General features: G+C 40.2%; 1 protein-coding gene across 1 annotated transcript in view; it reads right to left on the bottom strand.

Moving 5' to 3' along the window:
* Positions 1–6588: 6588 nt before the first annotated feature.
* The window catches only part of LOC148036543 (phytochrome 1-like), a 53873-nt gene continuing 40721 nt past the window's right edge, over positions 6589–19740 (bottom strand). Inside the window, exons 5-6 of the mRNA XM_087678531.1 lie at positions 7750–7990; positions 6589–7575 (exon numbers count right to left, since the gene is read on the bottom strand). Of these exons, the coding sequence (XP_087534657.1) occupies positions 7756–7990 (235 nt within the window). The 3' untranslated portion in view covers positions 6589–7575; positions 7750–7755. The remainder of the gene's footprint in view (positions 7576–7749; positions 7991–19740) is intronic.

Here is a 19740-nt window from a genome sequence, read left to right as displayed (position 1 = left end):
TTCATGGTGTACATGTACATTGTATTACTAGCACCCAAGAGATGCCCCAACAAGCAATAGGTACATCATAAACCTTTGCCAGGTGCATTCACCCCTGCTATTATAGCAGCCAAAACTCGATGTAAACTGAGTAAATCCATACTAAAATTTGGCCAAAAGCACCTTAGATCCAAGGCATATCATCTCCCAATGTGTTTGCATCATATAAGTATGTGTTGGCATCCAATAGGTATAATCATTGATCAATGTTAATTCAAAATAGGGTGCTACTTGTGTATTACAGCCACTGTCTACAATTGAAGGACTCTAAACATCAATGCCAAGGCTTGATATCAATGTCAAGAGTGTGTAGCCAGTGTCCAAACCAATGTCGATGGGTTTCCAAAGCTTACAAGGAGCAACTAACAGTCATGTATGGCTATCAAAAAGACTAGGAAGATGGGCTTGCAAAACAGGCACAAACAACATGATGATGTACTATTGGCTTGTAGGGTGCTATTGCATCAAAGGAGAGATTTTGGATCTCTAATCAATCACTAAGAGCCTCCACAAGAAGCCTTGAAGTAAGGCATTGAATATAGAATTCACAATCTCCAATGATAAGAGGTGTGCAACAACTGCCCTATTGTGTGCTCAAAATGCTCTTTAAAAAATGAGCTCAAGACTAGCTCAAAGATGCCCTGATGAAGCTCCAGTGCTTCCTTGATAAGTGGCAAGAAATGAGAGATCAAGACAAACATCCAAGAATGAGATATGGCTGCCAAGAGTTGGATCTACAAGCTTGCTGTCGAGTCAAAATGTCATAAGCTTCTTCACCAAGAACCTTGCTCTGATACCAGTTTGTTGAAGATTAATTGTTGATGGAGCTTCCAAGATGTGTCAACGGAGATGTAAGTTGAGAAAGAGACAGACATAATCATTATGGGAACTTCAATGTGTACCACTTATTCATTTGGATAGGTATATAGTACAATGTCCCTTAAAGGGACATTCACACCCAATGTGGGTGCAAGCACGGTGGCCCCTTATTCCCAACAAAGTGAATATTAGTGAAGCTCTTTGAATGCCCACTCTGATACCAATTGAAAGGTGAGCTGAAGCTGGAAGCATAAGTAGAAGCAAGAAGAGAGAAAGAGTTATGGAGGTTCAAGGAAAAAGAGAGAGAGTGGTGTGTGGAAACTCCAATAGTCACAAGGTGTTACTTGCCTTCTCATACTTGTCACTAAAAGAATAAAGAAATAAAATGATAGTGATAGGTATGTGCCATGCATAGTGTACATGTATGGAGGCTTGTATACAAGTAAATGTAGGCAACTAGGCATAGGTAGCCTTTAACACTCAACACCAGCTTAGCTACTCTATCTAACCCAAAGGCTAGATCTACAAAGGTCAGCTTTTTCCCATCTAGTCATATAGACTTCATCTGACATATAAGTTAAGACCCAACCAATGTTTGAGGTCACACATGGCTTCTCCTCATAATGGGGACCTTACAACTTAGAGCACCATGGATCATTGGTGGCATCTTACAAGGGTTGATAATTGAGGTATATCTAGCACCCCCTTCAATGTCCAGAACTATATCCTTGGCCCAACGTCGAGTCTTTGAAGATGAATGTGAACCAAATCCTTTATAAGTGCTATGGTGAAGAGATTTGCTTCATTCTCTTCTATTGGATAATAGACAAGCTCTATTATCCCATCCTCAAGCAAATCTGGCACATATAGTGATACTAAATTTCAATGCATTTGGTGCATGCCTAAAACATTGGGTTTTTGGCAATGGTGATGCAACTTTGATCGCGTCACATGTTAGCACCATCAGATCTTCATCCTATACTCCAATATGCCATAGAAATAATCTTAACCAAGCTTCGAACTCAAAGCCTTTTGAGTTTGATGTTTACCATCCTTGTAAATATACAAGTTAGTATCTCACATATATCCATTGAACTTGAAGCCTAAAATGAATTTATCTATCTACTTATACTATACTATAGGAATTTGTTTCAACCCATAGAATGCCTTTCTTAGCTTACAATTTTTTTTCTGAGAACGGGGGACCTCAAACCCTGGTGGTTGAGCCAAGTACACCTCCTCCTTGAGGTCACTATTTGAGAACAATGATTTAATATATATTTGTCGAATTGGCCCCTTTTTATGGGCGGCCACTACAAGTAGTATGTGAATAGTGGTCATTCTAGCAGTTGGAGCAAATGATTCTTGAAAATAAAATCCTTAACTACAAAAATCCATATGCAACTAATCTAGCATTATACTTTTCTAAGCTACCATCACCCTTGTACTTTACCTTTTAAACCCACTTCACTTGGTAACAATAATCTTTTCCTTTTTTGTGGCTAATCCACTAGCTCCCAAGTATCATTCTTCATTATGTTGTCATACTTAGCTTGCATAGCTACTTGCCATGCTGGATTGGCAAGTGCTTATTCCAAGTATGTTGGGTTCTTTTCATCAAGGCCATATTAATTATGTTAGTAGAAGCCTTTCTTTGCTCCTCTATTTTGTGAGACCTTATTGGTCCATCTACCTTTTCCTCAAAATTGTAGGCAAGGATTACTACGATCATAGAGTTGCTTCACCCATCAAAGCAATGGATTTTTCAGTGGCATAATTATAGGTTGGAAAACTTTATACTAATCATCCAAAGACAATGCTTTCTCCTCCATGAGGATAGCGATAGCTTTTAGGATAGGTTCATAGTGGACTACTTCTTCGGATGATAAAGTGGAAGAACTTGCATTCTCTTCCTCCACTATATATGGACACTCCTTGAATACCACACCATAGATTGCTATAATCTTCTTTGCCTCTTGGTCATAAAATTTGTAAGCCTTTTACTGATCAGTATAACCCAAGAAGATACATTTGGTGCTTTTCGATTTTAACTTATCTCTCTTATCCTTTGGAATATGTGCATAACTTTCACATCCAAAAGTTCTAAAGTGTGAGACAAGTCATTTCTTACTAATATAGGTCTCATGAGGAGTTTTTTCCTTGATAGCCTTTGTGTAACTTCAATTGAGAATGTAGAGTACAATATTAATAGCTTCAACCCAAAACTAGTTAGACAACTCCTTGCCCTTAAGCATGTACCTTACCATTTCCACAATGGTGTGATTTTGGCATCCCACAGCACCATTTTGTTGAGGTGTATGAGGCGTCATCATCTGACACTTAATCCATTTGTTCTTGTAAAAGTCTTCATAATCTTTTGAGTTGAACTCGGCACCATTATCTATTTTAAACTTCTTCACACTTTGCCATGTTTCATTCTAAACAAGGTTTAGCCATTCTCTAAACTTACAAATAGCTTGAGCCTTATCACAAAGAAAATATGCCCGTATCTTCCTACTATAGTCATCGATGAATCAACATAAAATAAGATCTCCACAGGACTTGTATATGCATTTTATTACACAAGCCAACATAACTCTAGAGAAGCCTTTGCTCTGTTCTTGCTTTCTTGTGGAAATGCCTCTCTTTGTTGCTTGCCCATTTTACAAGTGTTACATAGTTTCTTCATTTCAATTGCAAGTAGGTGAGCAATAATACCTTGCTTGTGCATCTCCTTTAATACTGCAAATCTAATTTGACCAAATCTTTCATGCTGAAGTTTACTTGTGTCTACACCGGCAATAGCTGAGCACTTAGCTCATACAATTTGTTCCTTCTTTCTTCTTTGCCAACAACTTTGCTAACATTGTTGAGAATTTTTGCCTCTACCTTAGTGAACCTCACTTCATGACCAAGATCAATTATGAAAGTAACTAATAACAAAATTCTCTTACTCTTTTGAGCATATAACACATTTGAGACCTGTTTAAGTTCACCATTTGCAGTAACAAAGAAAGTAGCACATCTTCGCTCAACAGGGCATTTTGTATTGTTTCGAACTGTCTTAGTGGTGGTGGATTCTTGCAGAGATTGCATAGAACTATATACACCTTTCTTATTGGTCATGTGACAAGAGACATCACTATCCAATACACGAGTCAGTGATATGTACTTCTTACACCAAGGAATACACTTCCTCAATGATCGCCATTAATAACTTCAATTATGCTTCAATCGTATTGGCTCTCTTTATCTTTACTTTTTAGGGTGCCATTCTTTTCATTTGTCCACTTTAACACGGCAATGTACAATTGCATGTCCTTTCTTTTTGCAGTAAAAGTATTCTCCTTTAAACTTTTTCCCACAATCCTTATTCTCTTTGTCACCATTGGTAGAGGAACCACGTTTGCCTTTTGCATTGGTGGAAAATGTAGCATCTCCACTATTGCTACCTTCTTGGGCTTTAAGCCACTATTCCTCCATTAGGAGTGTAAAAATTTCTTAAAATATCAAAGCTTGGGGTCTCATTGAGTGTTTAGGATAGTTATCAGTCGATCAAACTTCCGTGGAAAAATTCAAAGAAACTTCCAAGCTAGCTCCTTGTTAGTCTTTTGTATCCCAACGCCAACCATCTGATCATGCAAATTCTTGATTCGAGTGATGAATGCTTCAACCATTTCTCCTTACTTTTTTGTTGCTAGTTGATTCTCCAAAATCTAAATTCTTGTTTGGTTTTCCATTTTGCACTAACTCCTCAATATGTTTCAAGCCTTTGATGCCTTGGAGCTGTATGCTAAATCAATGTCAAAACAGAATCAAAAGAGCTTGTAACTAAGGCACACAATGCATTGCGTTCTTTTGTTTCCAAGCTTGTAGATCTACATTTGGAAGAATCATCACACTCAAATTTAATGGGTTGAGGGTGGGTTGTGGTTTTAGGCTAGTCCCCAACACTATCTTCAAAAGTAAGAAAAGTTGTAATTTCAAACTTCCACAAAGTGTATTTTGCACCATCTAATTTTCCTTCGCTCAAGGTTAGTGGGTGAATCGTCAATGATTGAATTGCCAATAAAGTAGCACCACTACATGATGCGCTAGACAACGGTACTCTTATTTGCTATTGAAGACCTTGCCCTTCATGTACTCTTCACTCCCTTAGAACCTTAAAGCCCCTTGGGCTCCATACCATGTAAAAAATTACACGCTCAATGAACAAAATTTGAGCAAGGAGAAGAGAATACACATCAAATATGAGAAGAATTGAAACTTCTTTAGTTTCAAACAAACTAATACAAAGATGGATTTGTCTATCAGTGCATTTCCATTGTGAAGCTTAGATGGTAATTTAAATAGATAATAGACAAAGAACTCAAGGGTAGCTAAAAGAACTCTAATTAGGTGAAGGTAGATTGACGACGACTTGAGAGGGGTCTTCCTTTTATACCTCAAGAAGATAGTTTGGTTAGCTTATCCGACTATATTATGAACCTTCCCTAGTCAGTCTCATAATATTCTAGGGAATATTTTCTTTATTGTTGGATTGAGGGTGCTACCCTAATATCCTATTAGAGGGATTGCTGGACCCCTTGACTCACATGTAGCTTCTCTTCATAATGGGGGCCTTATAACTTAAGAGTACCATAGATCATTGGTGGCACCTTACAAGGGTGGAATATTGAGGATATTTAACATTGGTCTCTTTGAGATGGAACCTTTCAAGTATAAAAGAGAATGGAGATTTATCATCATCTAGGACAACTTTTTAGGCCTACAAAAGGTGTTGGCCACAAAAATTTAGATTCACATAATAATAACTAGAAGACATTAATCCCTAATTTATTCTCCGTAATTAATCCCAAATTTTTTTGGTTTATTATCTACAAAAATTAAATGGCTTTATATTTTAACAATCAAAAAATTGCACAAAAATCCCCTATGAATAGTTAGTTATGACTATCCCAATAATCCTTGATTTCAGCCCTCATGTTTCTGCCCATATCCCATTCAAAGCCCTTGTTGGTCATTATCCAATTGTCCCATCTCTCTCTACCTACTATTGCATGCTTCAAAAATTATTGCCGTCACTCTTACCAATTGCATCATGCTTAAAGACCATTGCCATCAGTGAAGAGCTTCATTCAACCGTTGTTGGGAGTATGTCATCATCATTTCACGAGTTATCACCTACCACCACCACCACCGTTTCACCTACTACTAGGATGTGTTTTCTATTGTACCTAATACATTTACTAGTAGCAAAAGCAATCCAATTGAGATGATCAGTATACCTATTATATGAATTGCTTAACATTTGGACCATCCCAACCATGTTTTACCACCATCTACCTTGCATTTTGCAACCGCCCACCATCTAGGCATCTGATTGAGCATGGATTACATATTGCTCTCTTTGTTATGTACATATTCATCATACATTCAAAAAGTGTCAATTTATGGCTAAATGTAATCCTCTCTTTGTTATGTACATATTCATGATACATTCAAAAAGTGTCAATTTATGGCTAATACATAAGGATTTAGTTATCTTTTGAACATAATCAGATCAACCATTCATTAGCAGGACAATATTGCTCCCTTTGTTTTGAATTGAGCATTGATTACCTTGAATGTATCAATCACGAACAGCGTGTTCTAAAATTGAGATGCCCTACCACCTTTGATATTTGTCATACTATGTATGGATTGTTTGATAAGCTTGTGGATACATCTATGGATCATGTTGATGTACATTAACCCACGAAGGAACATAAAGGCATTTTCCAATCTTTAAAAACATTTGCTTCCCAACCATGTCATACACACAAATTGGTCAAATGTTTACATATCTATCAAGTACTCGGACACATTTTTGACCTGAAATTTGAACATAATAAAGGGGGGAGTCTCAATCCACCACATTGCAAGTCCTTATACTAGAGTTGGGGCCCAAATTCCAATACTAATACATTCTTCCAATTTGCCCTGAAGTTAGATCGCAAGTTTGTTCACCAAGTATCTACATCGGTTGACATTAAATAATTCAACGTACGTGATTTTTACATTGTAAGGTCAACCACAACACAAAAGTAAGTCTGATCAGCCTGCTACTTTCAAGTGAGTCCGGGATATTTTTCGACAAAGCCAAATCCAATCAATCACGAACCAGACAAGCAGTGCCTTTCACTGCTGGTAGGAATTCCCCATCTATTCACATTTCATATAATCAAAGGGCAAAAGCTTGCGAGACCAGATTGTCCTAGTTAAAAATTGAAAACGTCTGGGAATGAGCATCTTTCGAACGCAGTCTGAGGCAGGGGTTGTCGGACTCCAACACTCTTTATCTTTTGAATTCTCTATTCTAGTTGCCGTAATCCTCCCCATCTAGCCGCTTTTCCATTTGGCCTTTGCATTTGTATGTAAAGCTTCAAAAGACCAAAATGCCCTGCTAATCAAACGGCTGATACATTAGTTATCTTTCGAACGTGATCTCATAGCAGTCAACCTTCAGGGTCGAATCAACTGTCGGTCTCAAGGCCTTCCACAACTCATCTTCTGAACGCGGTAATCAGACTGCTAGCAAGGAAGTACTTGTTGATTTCTGTTCTCTTTGCTTTCATCACCTCGACGGTATAGAGGCACTAGAATTGAAATCTATTCTCTTTGCTTTCCTCGCATTGTTAGTCAAAAGCCCACCATTCGGTTCTGTCTTCTTTCACTCTGTCAGATATCCACCATCAAGGAAAGATCAAATAGCAAAGTCTTAGCAGCTCATAACACTGCGGCACATATGTTGTTGCAGGGAAGAAAGAGGAAAACAGAGGCGCAAGTCATGCTCAATAAGAATACTGTTGTATATGATGTATATAGCTTGATATGGTGGGACAAGTGCACCTTTTATCAACTTCGCACGGTTGTGATACCCTCATTGTTGTCTCTGTCAGCCAAGGGAAAGTCCACGGTAACAAAGAAGCGCTTGTTTCCTGACTCAACCACGTAGTTTATCTCTCCATTCATAAGTTTGACCAGCATCCGACTCATTGCCAACGTCACACCTTCTGCAGTCCAGGCCTCTCCTCCACAAAACATTTCCTCCACCAGCTGTTCTGGCACCCCAGGTCCTCCATGTGATATCCTGTCACATACATACACAGGAAGATCTTTTAAAAGTTATGTTCCGCATTTTCCATGAAACCAACTTCCCTCTTCTCATTCTATTGATGCATTAACACATTTCTTTTGATAATTTTGCTGCTGTTTTGAACCACAACCAAATGATACATGAGAAAGCTGTTCCACATTTTCCATGCCGCTAGTTCTTGTCTTGAACTATTTATAAATATACAGTTGTTTGTTTCTTGTTATTTATTATTATGTTCTTATTTATGTTTAGCATCTTTCCACTTTACGGTAATTTTACATACCCAATTCAATACACCTGTTTTGCATCACAACAATTATGATAAATGAAAGGCATAGCATAGAGCTTCAAGGTTTCGTCCTCAAATCTGTGCAGTTGTTTAGGTTGAAAGAATCTGATGAGAAGATGCTAATGAAACATTTACTAGTGCTGCCAGAATTACACTCCTGTTGTCTGTGACTGTTGCAGTTTGGGTGATGATCATCTTAAATTTGCATCCATTTAGAATGAGCTCTTTTGATCTAGGGTCAATACAGTTTTATAGCCAGTCGGTTCAGTGATTGTCATCAAGTCAAAAGAAGGCATCGCAAGACACTCTTGAGGGGATATGAATCCAATGGCAAGTGTTATTCTCACAGCTTGAAGCAGTGAACAGAGTCTTTCCCAAACTGTTGAGGAAGAGTTGCCTGAGCTGTTACTGGTGATGTCAATAAGCCTGCAGCTGATCCCAAATTCCTCGAAGAGTGAATAATGGAGCTCATGGCTCAGCCAAGGTGGTGAACACTTCCGCATATACTCCGACAGCTCAAATTGGGCCTTCCAAATTTCCCACCCTGTAAGGCTCCCGATATGACCTCCCAAACCTTACCTTTTCAGAGAAGAAATCAATACTTTAATGAACACTTGATAAAACCCTCCCAAGTAAAATTACAAAGTAAGGCCAGCATAGGACTTCAATGATGTATCAAATATAGAGAAGTCTAATAGATTGAGTGAATAGCGAATCCTGTGGTCTGTAATGCCAAACCATTTGTGACTCTTAAGTGAGATGTCAAGAGTCCCAAGTGTGAAGAAAAGTGTCTTTCTCCTCATCATGCACTCGGATTTACGCTGTCGACTCTTCCTCCTAAAGTGTGGACAGTCCAAATCCTTCAGAGTCTTTGAAGTAGGTATGTCCTGCAGATCTATTGCATGACTGGATATCGCAATCCAGATGAACCAACCAATGACACAAACAATCAACTTCCATTTGTGGCAGTGGCCCTCAGTCCACTCTTGCCTGCGAAAAGTATGACATGGGGATCGTGCCCAAATGCTAACAAACAATGGGGTAACAAAACACAGCTCCCTGGGAAATCCTCGTATCCATGCGCAGGGCCCCTGTCAAGTAACCTAGGCAGTCATCCTTCCAAGTCACTACCATAGTCTCAGCTGTACCATGGAAACTATCCTAAGCACTCTTCACACCTCTCAGACCCGGTGAGAGTCCCAGCTCTCCACACATCTGAAACATGCTACTCTGCACCTGCCATGACCAAGCCATGTGCCCACTAGCAAGTTCTTGTGAACTACTGACCAAGGAAGACATTTCCCTCCTTGAGTTTTAAACTATCATGTCCACTACCAAGCTCCACATTGGCTATCAGGCTTCTATGCTCAAGGCAACAGGTCTTAGCAATACGTACATAACATGTGTGAGCCTATGCACTTTTCAATTGGGCATTTCTTGTATTTTTACCAAATGAGTGTGGCCACCCTAATCTGGCACCTCCACGACTGCCCTACTACCTTCTATTGTGGAGAGAAGGAGCCAGTGCCCATACCTAGTGACTCACGCAAAAGAATAAGGGTGAAGGCAGTCACGAGCCACGGAATGCAATGTTCTCCTGAAGGGGTGTGAGGGCAGTGGAAGGGACTAGTGAAAGGGAGGGAAGTAGTGGTGGTGACCAAAGAAGGTGGTCAAGAATGATTGAAGAGATAGAGGCGAATGAATGAAGTGACTGCCTATTTATAGGCATAAGTTGTCTAGGGTGGTGCACCAATGTGTGAACGCCCACTAAAAAAGTGGCCAAAATGTGGACACTAGCCCTTTTGGGACTACTAGTGCGAAACTCTAAATGAAGTGTGTAAATTAAAAAAGTGGTTTTTCAACACCCACTTTTAGACCCAAAAAGGGACGAAAAATGAGGAGTAAAGAGAGATACAATGAAGAAGAAGAGGATCTCGAAGATCCAAGATTTCCACTTGGAAGGTAACCTATAGTAAGAAACAACAGATGGGATAAACTGTAGAACCTGACTTCACCTGAGGAGAGAAGCACTAGCTCTATAACTCCATGCTAGAAGGAATTCAAAGGCCTCGTCACCAAGTCGCGGCTAGACCTCCAAGGCCCAATGCAGATGGTCTCTGAAGATCCAGAGTCTCAGGAGGAGAAATGACTGCGCGAGGACAGCCATCCCAAGAGAGTAAAGGGTCGATGACGAACTTCATAATGAGGAGGTACCCCCCTAAGGGTGGAGGTGCAAGGGCCCCCTCAAAAGCCGACCAAGTAGAAGCTCCTCTAAGGGCAAAGAGAGTATATCCCTCTTTGAAGCTCTCTCTATGAGAGAGGGAATCTAAAAACTCATGGATCACAAACCTCGAATCATTTGATGATGAAGAAAGTGCTGCCGGTTGTGCCAAAGAAGGTATCTGGGGTATTGAAGTTATCAAAGAACTCCCAGAGGTAGCCTCTCGAACCTGAGTAGTCAAGGGTGGGGAAAAGGGAGGCTCAAGTTGAGTCGAGGGTAGACAATAGTCACTGTCTCTCAAGGGAGCGGATTGTGGAGCTGAAGTAATAAAAGGGTTCGAACAATCATTGTCTCTCGAAGGAGTGAATTGCCAAGGGGATGATATCCAACAATCACTCTCTCTCGAGGGAGCGGACTGTAGAATCGCAGGTTGATGAGGTGGCCTTCCTAAAACCCTAGAAGAAGTAGAAGTAGCCGCCATAGTGCGCATTGCGACGATCATGAGGAGGCTGTGGTACTAGTCGATCCTCTTGTGGCTCAAAAGGGCTTAGTGCGCATCGGATGCATCTTATTGCCTTGAGCATAAAAATCTGAAAGTTGGTGCAAAATAAAATTTGTGGCCCAAAAGGGAGAGGTGGCACAACGAGTGTCTTGGGATAGACACATACTTCGATGGGTTAGGAAGCAAAGGTCCAGGTTGACAAGCATCGATGGGGATTCTGGTGATGCTAGAAGAGGAGCACCCAATGGTCTGTCGATCTGCTTGTGGACAAATCATAGCACTGAAGTGTCAACCTGTAAAAGGGTGGGTGGGTGCGTGGGAGAGGAAAAGAAAGGTATCTTTGTCTTCTGGTGGTGTAGCAGAAATGAAGGGGAAAATCAATAGATGATGCCAAACCAACAACCTGTCCATGCCTTCTCTAATGAACAGGGTCTTTAGCTCTCTGAGCTCTTGCACTTTGATATTGTGTCAAAAAATAACAGGTATCCTTTGACACCATGTCAAAATAAACGATAGTGCAGAGAGAGTAGGATTTGCGAGGAGTAACACAGAGTGTGTACGACAAACATTGAGACAAAGGAGAAACTCAAAAACACAAGAAGAACACGATGATGACGCATTGAATCATGCAATGAGAAGAAAGCCTGATACAGTGGAGCCGAAGCTCAAAAGATAACTACACTATCCGGTCTGAATCAAGCAGTAGCTCTTGTGGTAATTTTGCATAGTGGAGGAAGGAAACACAGTCCTCTAGGTACTGAGCTATTGAAGTAATTACTGGACCGTTAAAGATAGATATCAAGGAAGCGAACCGCAATCCTCTAATGTCGTCAGAGATGTGGAAGATGGTCACTAGATGGTCAAGAGAGTGAATCGCAGTCCTTTGATGCCAAGGAGTGACCTGGGCAACAAAACGCAAATCCCAAAGTGTTGAAGCTATCAAACATAGAGAGAGCAACTCACATGTCGACGCTAAATGGATAATGATGACACCAGATGATGGAGGATGAGTTGGGCTGCAAAAATGCAAGTCCCGACAACCTCAGTGATGACAGATGAGTGATGCCAGGTGATGTAGGAGAAGCCAAACTGCAAAAACACAGGTCCCAACCGCCCCTGTGATGGTGGACAACTAACGCCAGGTGATGGAGGAAGAGCCATGCTACGAAAACATAGGTCCCAACAGCCCTTGTGATAGACAAGTGATGAAATCATTGAGGCTTAGTGATGTAGACTGTCGCTAGAGGCTAGGATGCTGACGCCAAGTTGGAGATGATAACACTAGGCAAGGAGAAGATCTCCACATTGAAAAACGCAGGTGAAGGTGAAGCCTGATGGAGAAGGGTGTTGATGCCAAGTAGATGATGGTGACGCCAAGTAAAAGATGTTCTAAATGCAAAGCCGGATGCTGGAACAGGGCACCTGAAGCAAAAGAGAGAGGGTGAAGGTAGCCACGAGCCATGAACTTCAATGTCCTCATGAAGGGGTGTGAGGGCAGTGGAAGGGGCTGGTGAAGGGAAGGGAAGTGGTGATGGTGACCGAAGAAAGCGGTCAAGAATGATTGAAGAGAGAGAGGTGAATGAATTAAGTGATTGCCTATTTATAGGCATAAGTTGGCTAGGGTGGTGCACCACTTGTGGGCGCCCATTGAAAAAGTGGCCAAAATGTGGACACCATCCCTTTTTAGGGCTGTCGGTGTGAAACCCTAAATGAAGTGTGTGAACTGAAGAAGTGGTTTCTCAACAGCATCTCTATCTTGAGTTCTTTTGCAGTGTGTTTTGTTCTTCTCTCAGGCTTCCATCACTCTAACATGGTATTAGATGTTCATGTTTAGGATCTTGGTGCTGTTTTCTGCTGCTTCATGTCTGCCATCTCCTTCCACTGCTGCTGATCTTCTTCTTCTCTCTGCAATGACCTTTAGATTGGATGATCACTTTCCGAAGCTTTTCAGCCTGTTTTTGCCCATATACATGCATTTACCTGTCCTACATCTGCAGCCAGCCTGATGACTGTTTTGCATACTGGATGGCCGCATTTAATGCTTGTGCTGCCTGCATTTCTATGAACAGCATCTGCATTTTGAGGTTTTCGTCTTGTGCAAGGCTGGGTGACAATACTTTCAGGCCTCTGGTGGCTGCCAATTCTGTGCTTGATCCTTCTCTAGCTGTGTTTTGGTCTAATTTCACCTGTTCAATCTGATTTTCTTTGTCTACAGCAATCATTTTGTCATCAACTCTTGCTGACACTGTGTCAGAACTCTTGCCAAGTACTTTTTGGGCCGCACGCGTGCGCAGGCGCGCGCACACACACACACACACACACATCCTCTCTCTCTCTCTCTCTCTCCCCCCTTTTTTCTTCACATTCACTTCTATCCTCTACAATGGTACCTCTCTATTATTCAACTAATGATAAGCATAAAGGTTCTGATTATCTCACTTCAAGTGCTGTCATGAAAGCCTAGTTTGAGCATAAGTCCCTATAGTAGGTTGTTTCAAAAGCTATTATGCATTCCTAGATGCCAAATCCTATTCCACCAAATTGGGATCATAACAACAATGAGAAAGTAGTCTTACTTTGGGAGTCAAATGATGTTCATGCTTATTTTGCTCTTCTCAGGTGTATCTCTAAAGAGGTCCTTCCGGCAATGACCTCCTATACAACAGTTTTAATTATGTGGGTTAAGTTACAAATGTTGTACAAGGCTTCATTCACCACACAATACGTGACCCTATATGGTCAACTCTAGAATATGAAGTTCGAGCCTAATGATACAATCCAATATTTTCTACTTCAAGTTACACAGGTATAGGATCAACTTTGGCACATGTAGTTTGCCCTTATAGAGGCTCGTCTTGTAGGGACTGTGCTCTATAAGCTCCCTCCGGAATTTGATGAGGTAGACCACGCTTTCGAGTCGAGACATCGTCAACCCCCTTCAGCTTTACTCATATATCCTCCATGCTACTTGATCATGAGGCATCTTTACAGTCGCACGGGATGCTTCCATCTTGATATGGTGGCCAATAGGAGTTTGTAGCTTCAAAGAGGGGTGATGGGAGGAAAAAGACAAAGGCCTAGTGCTATTAGTATGGTAAGAAAGGAGATGTAAGCAAAGATTGTAAGAAACTAGTGGCACGGTGGAAGAAGGAGAAGAATAAAACGTAAGATATGGACTTCTTTGACGAGTCATCATCTTCATCCAACTCAAACTCCAAGTTCCGATTATGATTCAACCCTCTTTCAATGCAAAGAACAAGGCATGGAAGGACTCATCTTTTGCAATAGCAGCCCCTTCCATTGCCTTCTAGTTTTGGTGATGTAGGACATCCCTCATGCCTCTCCAATGCCAAATAGAGAGAGAGAAATGAAATGAAATGAAATGATATATTAACGTCTACAAAAGGCCAAAATGACCTATGAGACCATGAGTTACAATCATGTGTATGATGGTACAACTCTCTGGGCAAAATAAGTAGCACAAAGCAAAAGAAGAAAGGAAACTAACTATGGCTGTGGGTAAACATAGAGCTCTATCTAGTAACAATGAGCTCCAAATGGTACAATCTCATGTGGGTATGGAGGGCCTAGCTCTAGCCCGAGCAATAATCCCCCGAGAGAGAGAGTGTGCTCGATGTGGTGGCAGTTGAGTCTCATCCATATGTTCCACATAGGAGCATAGGACCTAAAGTGAGGCTTCCCTTCCACATGGATGAAGTTGAACGCAGGAGGCGATTGGCCAAAGAGGACTTCGGTTTGGCTATCCAAGAGACATCAACCAGCAAATCTTCTAATAATGATGCTTCAACCAACTTTGTAAGGAGGACTATGCATTTCTTATATGCAATTTTGATTCTTCAATGGCTGATTCAGTATTTAATGCTGTTGAAGTGCAGCACACATGGTATTTTGACAATGGGGATGCGAAGATATGCTAGGTTTTGCACTAACAAAACACAACATGTACAACCATGACTAAAACACAAAGACTCAAATGGTGACAAGCAAAACTCATACCCTAAACACAAAACGCAAACGCAAAACTTAGACATAGAGACAAACACAGAGAATAAACTTTGAAGTGAATGAATGCTGTAAATGAATGTAAGAGTATAGAATGCCGAAGCTCAGAGTAATGGAGTGTCGGAGAGTGGCATCCACTGGAGATGGATCCCAACTAGTGTAACCACTAGTTGGAGATGAGAAAGTGCTGAATAATGAAGGGTAGCAAGCTGGTTAAGCTAGTCACCAAAACATAGCAATCGGAGACTGAAAGCATACTGCTAAGGAAAGGCTCAAAATTAATCACTTGAGGTAGAGAATTTTCTAGTGACAGCAGGAGAGGTGTTTGCTGATGCAGACGGCTTGTTGTGGACAACAAAAATGCATACCAATTGCCTGGTACAACAATCCATTGCTCGGCACCAAATATTGAAAATTTAGACTAATGAGGTGCTAGGATGATGTAGCAGATGAAGACCTCCAAACAAGGAAGACCTCCAAACAATAGGGCGATGACTGAAAATAGGCTGCCTCTGGCTCGATACAGATGGGCTTCAGTCGAATTGTAGAATACCAAGAAGGGTAGGAACCCCTTCTCAACTTGGATATCGATGCCAAAGAAGGAATAGGAACCTAAGGAAGTCAGTCTTCATATAGTGTTGAGAACCATGGAGATCAAGATGATGAAGCATCCCTACTGAAAAAGCAAGGATAGAAGGCATTGTCATGATAGCATCAAGAAAGATGCTTCTAAATTTGAAGAGTAAGACTCCAAGTAGATGGAACCATGAAAGGAATGGTGCACAACTCCTGTCTCCAGGCCAAGAAAAACTGGTATAAACATGCATGTCGAGCCCTGCATTGAAATACAAAACCTTGCAAAAGAGATCAAAATTTACAAGCACAAAGGTGAGTAGGAAGATGCTTCAAAAAATAAACTGAAAGTAAAGGAAAGCAAAGCTAAGTGCAATGCAATGAGGTGTAAGTATACAATAGAAGTCTTTAAAAAAAAAAGGATAAGTATATGGCCACTATCACGTGTGGTGAGATGGGAAAGTGATCCTAGAAGGTGCATTGTATGCCCTAGAAATGGATATGTAAAGCATACAGTCTGTTGTGGTTTTCTAGGTGGAAGACCCTTGGGCCTTGATACGACATTTCTCATTCATATGGCTCGACCTTTGGCAATGTGTGTAAAACCTATTTTTCTTAGGAATTTGTTGCCAAAGGGGTCGTGTTTCTTTGGTTTCGTCAAAGAAAGGGATATCAACCTTGTGTTGGCTTGTCTTCACATCTTACAAGTTCTTGCCACTATTGGTCTTCCCTCCCACCAAAGAAGGGGCAACCAAACCTCGTCTCCCTGAATGGATGTGTGTGGAGAATTCATCATATGGATAGATTAGGGGGACTAGGTGCAAGCTTGGCTAGCATATTGATTATATGGAAATAAATTGGTACAGTTCATGGACTCTCCTGAGGACTTCTATAGCCACATGGATGTATTACAACTCTTTTGCATTATCCGAGCTAGACAACAATTTACTCTTCAAGGGGATATGAATCACATTCTATATATATTTGATATTAAAGCTACATTTTCATTGCAAAATATACAACAATTGTGAGGTTTGAAAAAGATTATGTAGCCCTTGAAGCACGTGAGGGAAATGCATATATGTTTAGTTGCAAGAACCTCATATCAAATTATGGTTATTTGATACATTGATCATCCCATCCTATTGTATGGAGTCTCAATATAAAATCTAGGTCTTTGCAAAAAGACATGGAAGAGTATTGAGAGACAATTACTTATGATGCAAACCATCAATCTCCATGAAAATGTGAGAGCAAAGATAGGAGCAACATGTGGTTATATAAGCCTTATTTCAGTCAATAACTTGCTTATAGAGGACATGGAAGCTCCCTAGACACAAATATCAATGATTAGCATTGATTTCCTCCAAACAATAAACACATAACTGAGAGGCACATTATTGGTATGTAGAGATGTGGTAACGATCTAGAATGCATGGGTTATAGATGAATGCACTTCCAATACTACAGTATAGTTTGGATTGTCTATACTCAAATCCCACTCATACAAAATAGAATTAATTTATCAAGTCAGATATTGTCGAGATTAGATTGGATCATATGTGGGTGCATGCTTCATATCCCCTCAACACAAAGGAAAAAGCATATACTTGTTCTACTACCTGTCCAAGTGGAGCGGCTCAATTAAGATCTTCAATCCTCCCATAGTTTTTCATTCATAATTCCTCATGTAACAAACCTTTTGTATATCAATTGTTACCAAGACATATTGGCTCAATGATTCCAAATTAATTTGATGCTCATGTACTTTGAAAGGCGATTTGTATTATTTAAGCGTTTCAAAATATGCTTAAATATTCATCTTTCTATTTAAGGGTGGCCAATGGCTAGAACACCCCATAATTATACTTGGGTCGTCATTGACGAGATACCTAAGAGAAATTAAAAGTTTAGTTGGGCATTCAGATTGACCAGAAAGCTCAGATAACTAAGACTTCTACACTCAGATAGTCACATTGACCATATAATGAGTGGTTTCAAAAAGTGAAATCAGTTGCTCATGATTAAAGAAACGAACCATGAGCTGGTCCATTATGAACCTATCCCAAGAGTTTTCCTACTCTCAAGGAAGAGGAAGCATCATCTTTGGATGATGAGGACAAATTTCACCAACCTGCAATCATGCCACCGAAAAAGCCATTGCTATGGGTGAAGTAGTTCTATGATCACAACAATTCTATGCCTACTACAATTGAGAAAAAGGCAGATGGATCAAGGAGGTCTCTAAGAATAGAGGAGCAAAGAAAGGCTTCCACTTACATAGTCAATACAGCCTTAATGGCTAAGATTATGAGAGAATTAAAGCACATAGACCTGGAAGAAGCACTTGCCAATCTAGCATGGAGAGTAACTATGCAAGCTGAGTATGATAGCATAATGAAGAATGATACTTGGGAGCTAGTGAATCAACCAAAAAAGAGGAAGATTATTGGTACTAAGTGGGTCTAGAAGGTAAAATACAAAGCTAATGGGAGCTTAGAAAAGTACAAAGCCAGAAGGATTTGATTCAAGAATCATTTTCTCCAACTACTAGAATGGCCACTATTCGCACCGTACTTGCAATGGTTGCTCATAAGAAGTAGCAAATGGATGTTAAATCAACATTTCTAATTTGTGACCTCAAGGAGGAGGTGTATGTGGCTCAGCCACCAAGATTTGAGGCCCCCCATTTCGAAAACAAAGTTTGTAAGCTGAAGAAGGCGTTGTATGGGCTGAAATAAACCCCTAGAGTATGGTACTAGCAGATAGATAAATTATATCTAGGTTTGAATTTCAAAAGATGTGCCTCAAATGCTAACTTGTATGTTTACAGGGATAGTGAAAAGTCTATAGTGATTGTCCTATTTGTGGATGATCTTATTATTACAAGTGACTATGAACACATCATTCATTAGACTCGAAAGGCTTTGAGCTCTGAGTTTGAAATGAAAGACTTGGGCTTCTTGCACTATTGTTTGGGGATTGAAGTCAGTGCCTAGCAAAATCTTTATCTCTCAAAAGAAGATTGCACGGGAGATCTTAAAAACATTTAGCATGACCAAGTGTAAGGAGATAGCTACACCTATTGGAGGTCAATGTTAAGGTATCCATTGAGGATACATCAGCACTAGCAGACATTGGGAGGTACATGAGGTTGGTTGGTAGCCTCATCTACTTGTGTAACACTAGCTAGATATCAAATTTGTTGTTGGTGTTTTGAGCAAGTTCTCAAACCAACCACAAGAAAGTCATTGGAAAGCTGGGATGTGGGTGCTCATATATTTAAAGGAAACTTTTGACTATGTTATCACATATAGTTCCGGAAGTGCTCGTATGGAAAAATGTGACTCAAATTGGGCAAGTGACAGTTATTTTAAGAAACCAATTTCTAGATATTGTTTCTCTTTAGGTTCAAGAATTTTCTCTTAGATCAATAAGAAGCAATCAAGTGTGGCATTATCTTCTGCTGAAGCAAAGAACAAGGTAGCTTACTTTGCTACATGTGAAGTAGTATGGTTAAGGAGGATCCTATAGCCTATGGGAGTACAAGATGAAGATCCAATAGTGCTAAGATGTGAGAATTAGAGTTGCATCACCATTACCAAAAATCTAGTTTTTCATGCATGTACCAAACACATTGAGATCCAATATCACTATGTACGTAACTTAATCGAGGATGAAATAGTACAGCTTCTACTGTCCAACGGAGGAGAATGAAGCAGATATCTTTACCAAAGCTCTTATGAAGGATCTCCTTCAACTTCATCTTTGAGGAATCAACCATAGTGATGAAAAGGTCAATTCAATGGTAGACAAGAACAATTCTAAGAAAAGATAAAAACACACCGACCTTAAACTAAAAAGCAAAGGCTTAACTACTCTTATTGTAGGACACAACTTCTATCTTGAGTATATGAAGCATAGCAACAATACCTCAAATTGAGAAGGTTGCTATAGCAAAATCATGAGAATGCATTGATCCTAAGTAGCAATTGGCCATAGTAGATAAGATCAAGGAATGGGTGAAAGTGATGCAGAAAGAATTACTAGTTGAGAAATCTTTAGAGACCTTCAGTCTCTCATGCCTCTCTTATGCTTCGCATGTATTGTTGCTTAGGCAACCTTCATGCCTTTAT

Source organism: Lygodium microphyllum, chromosome 5 (assembly GCF_053477565.2).
Source record: "Lygodium microphyllum isolate KBCC chromosome 5, Lygodium_microphyllum_v1.1.10, whole genome shotgun sequence".
Taxonomy (NCBI): domain Eukaryota; kingdom Viridiplantae; phylum Streptophyta; class Polypodiopsida; order Schizaeales; family Lygodiaceae; genus Lygodium; species Lygodium microphyllum.
Note: the sequence above shows the minus strand (reverse complement) of the source record. Positions and strands in the feature narration are given on the sequence as shown.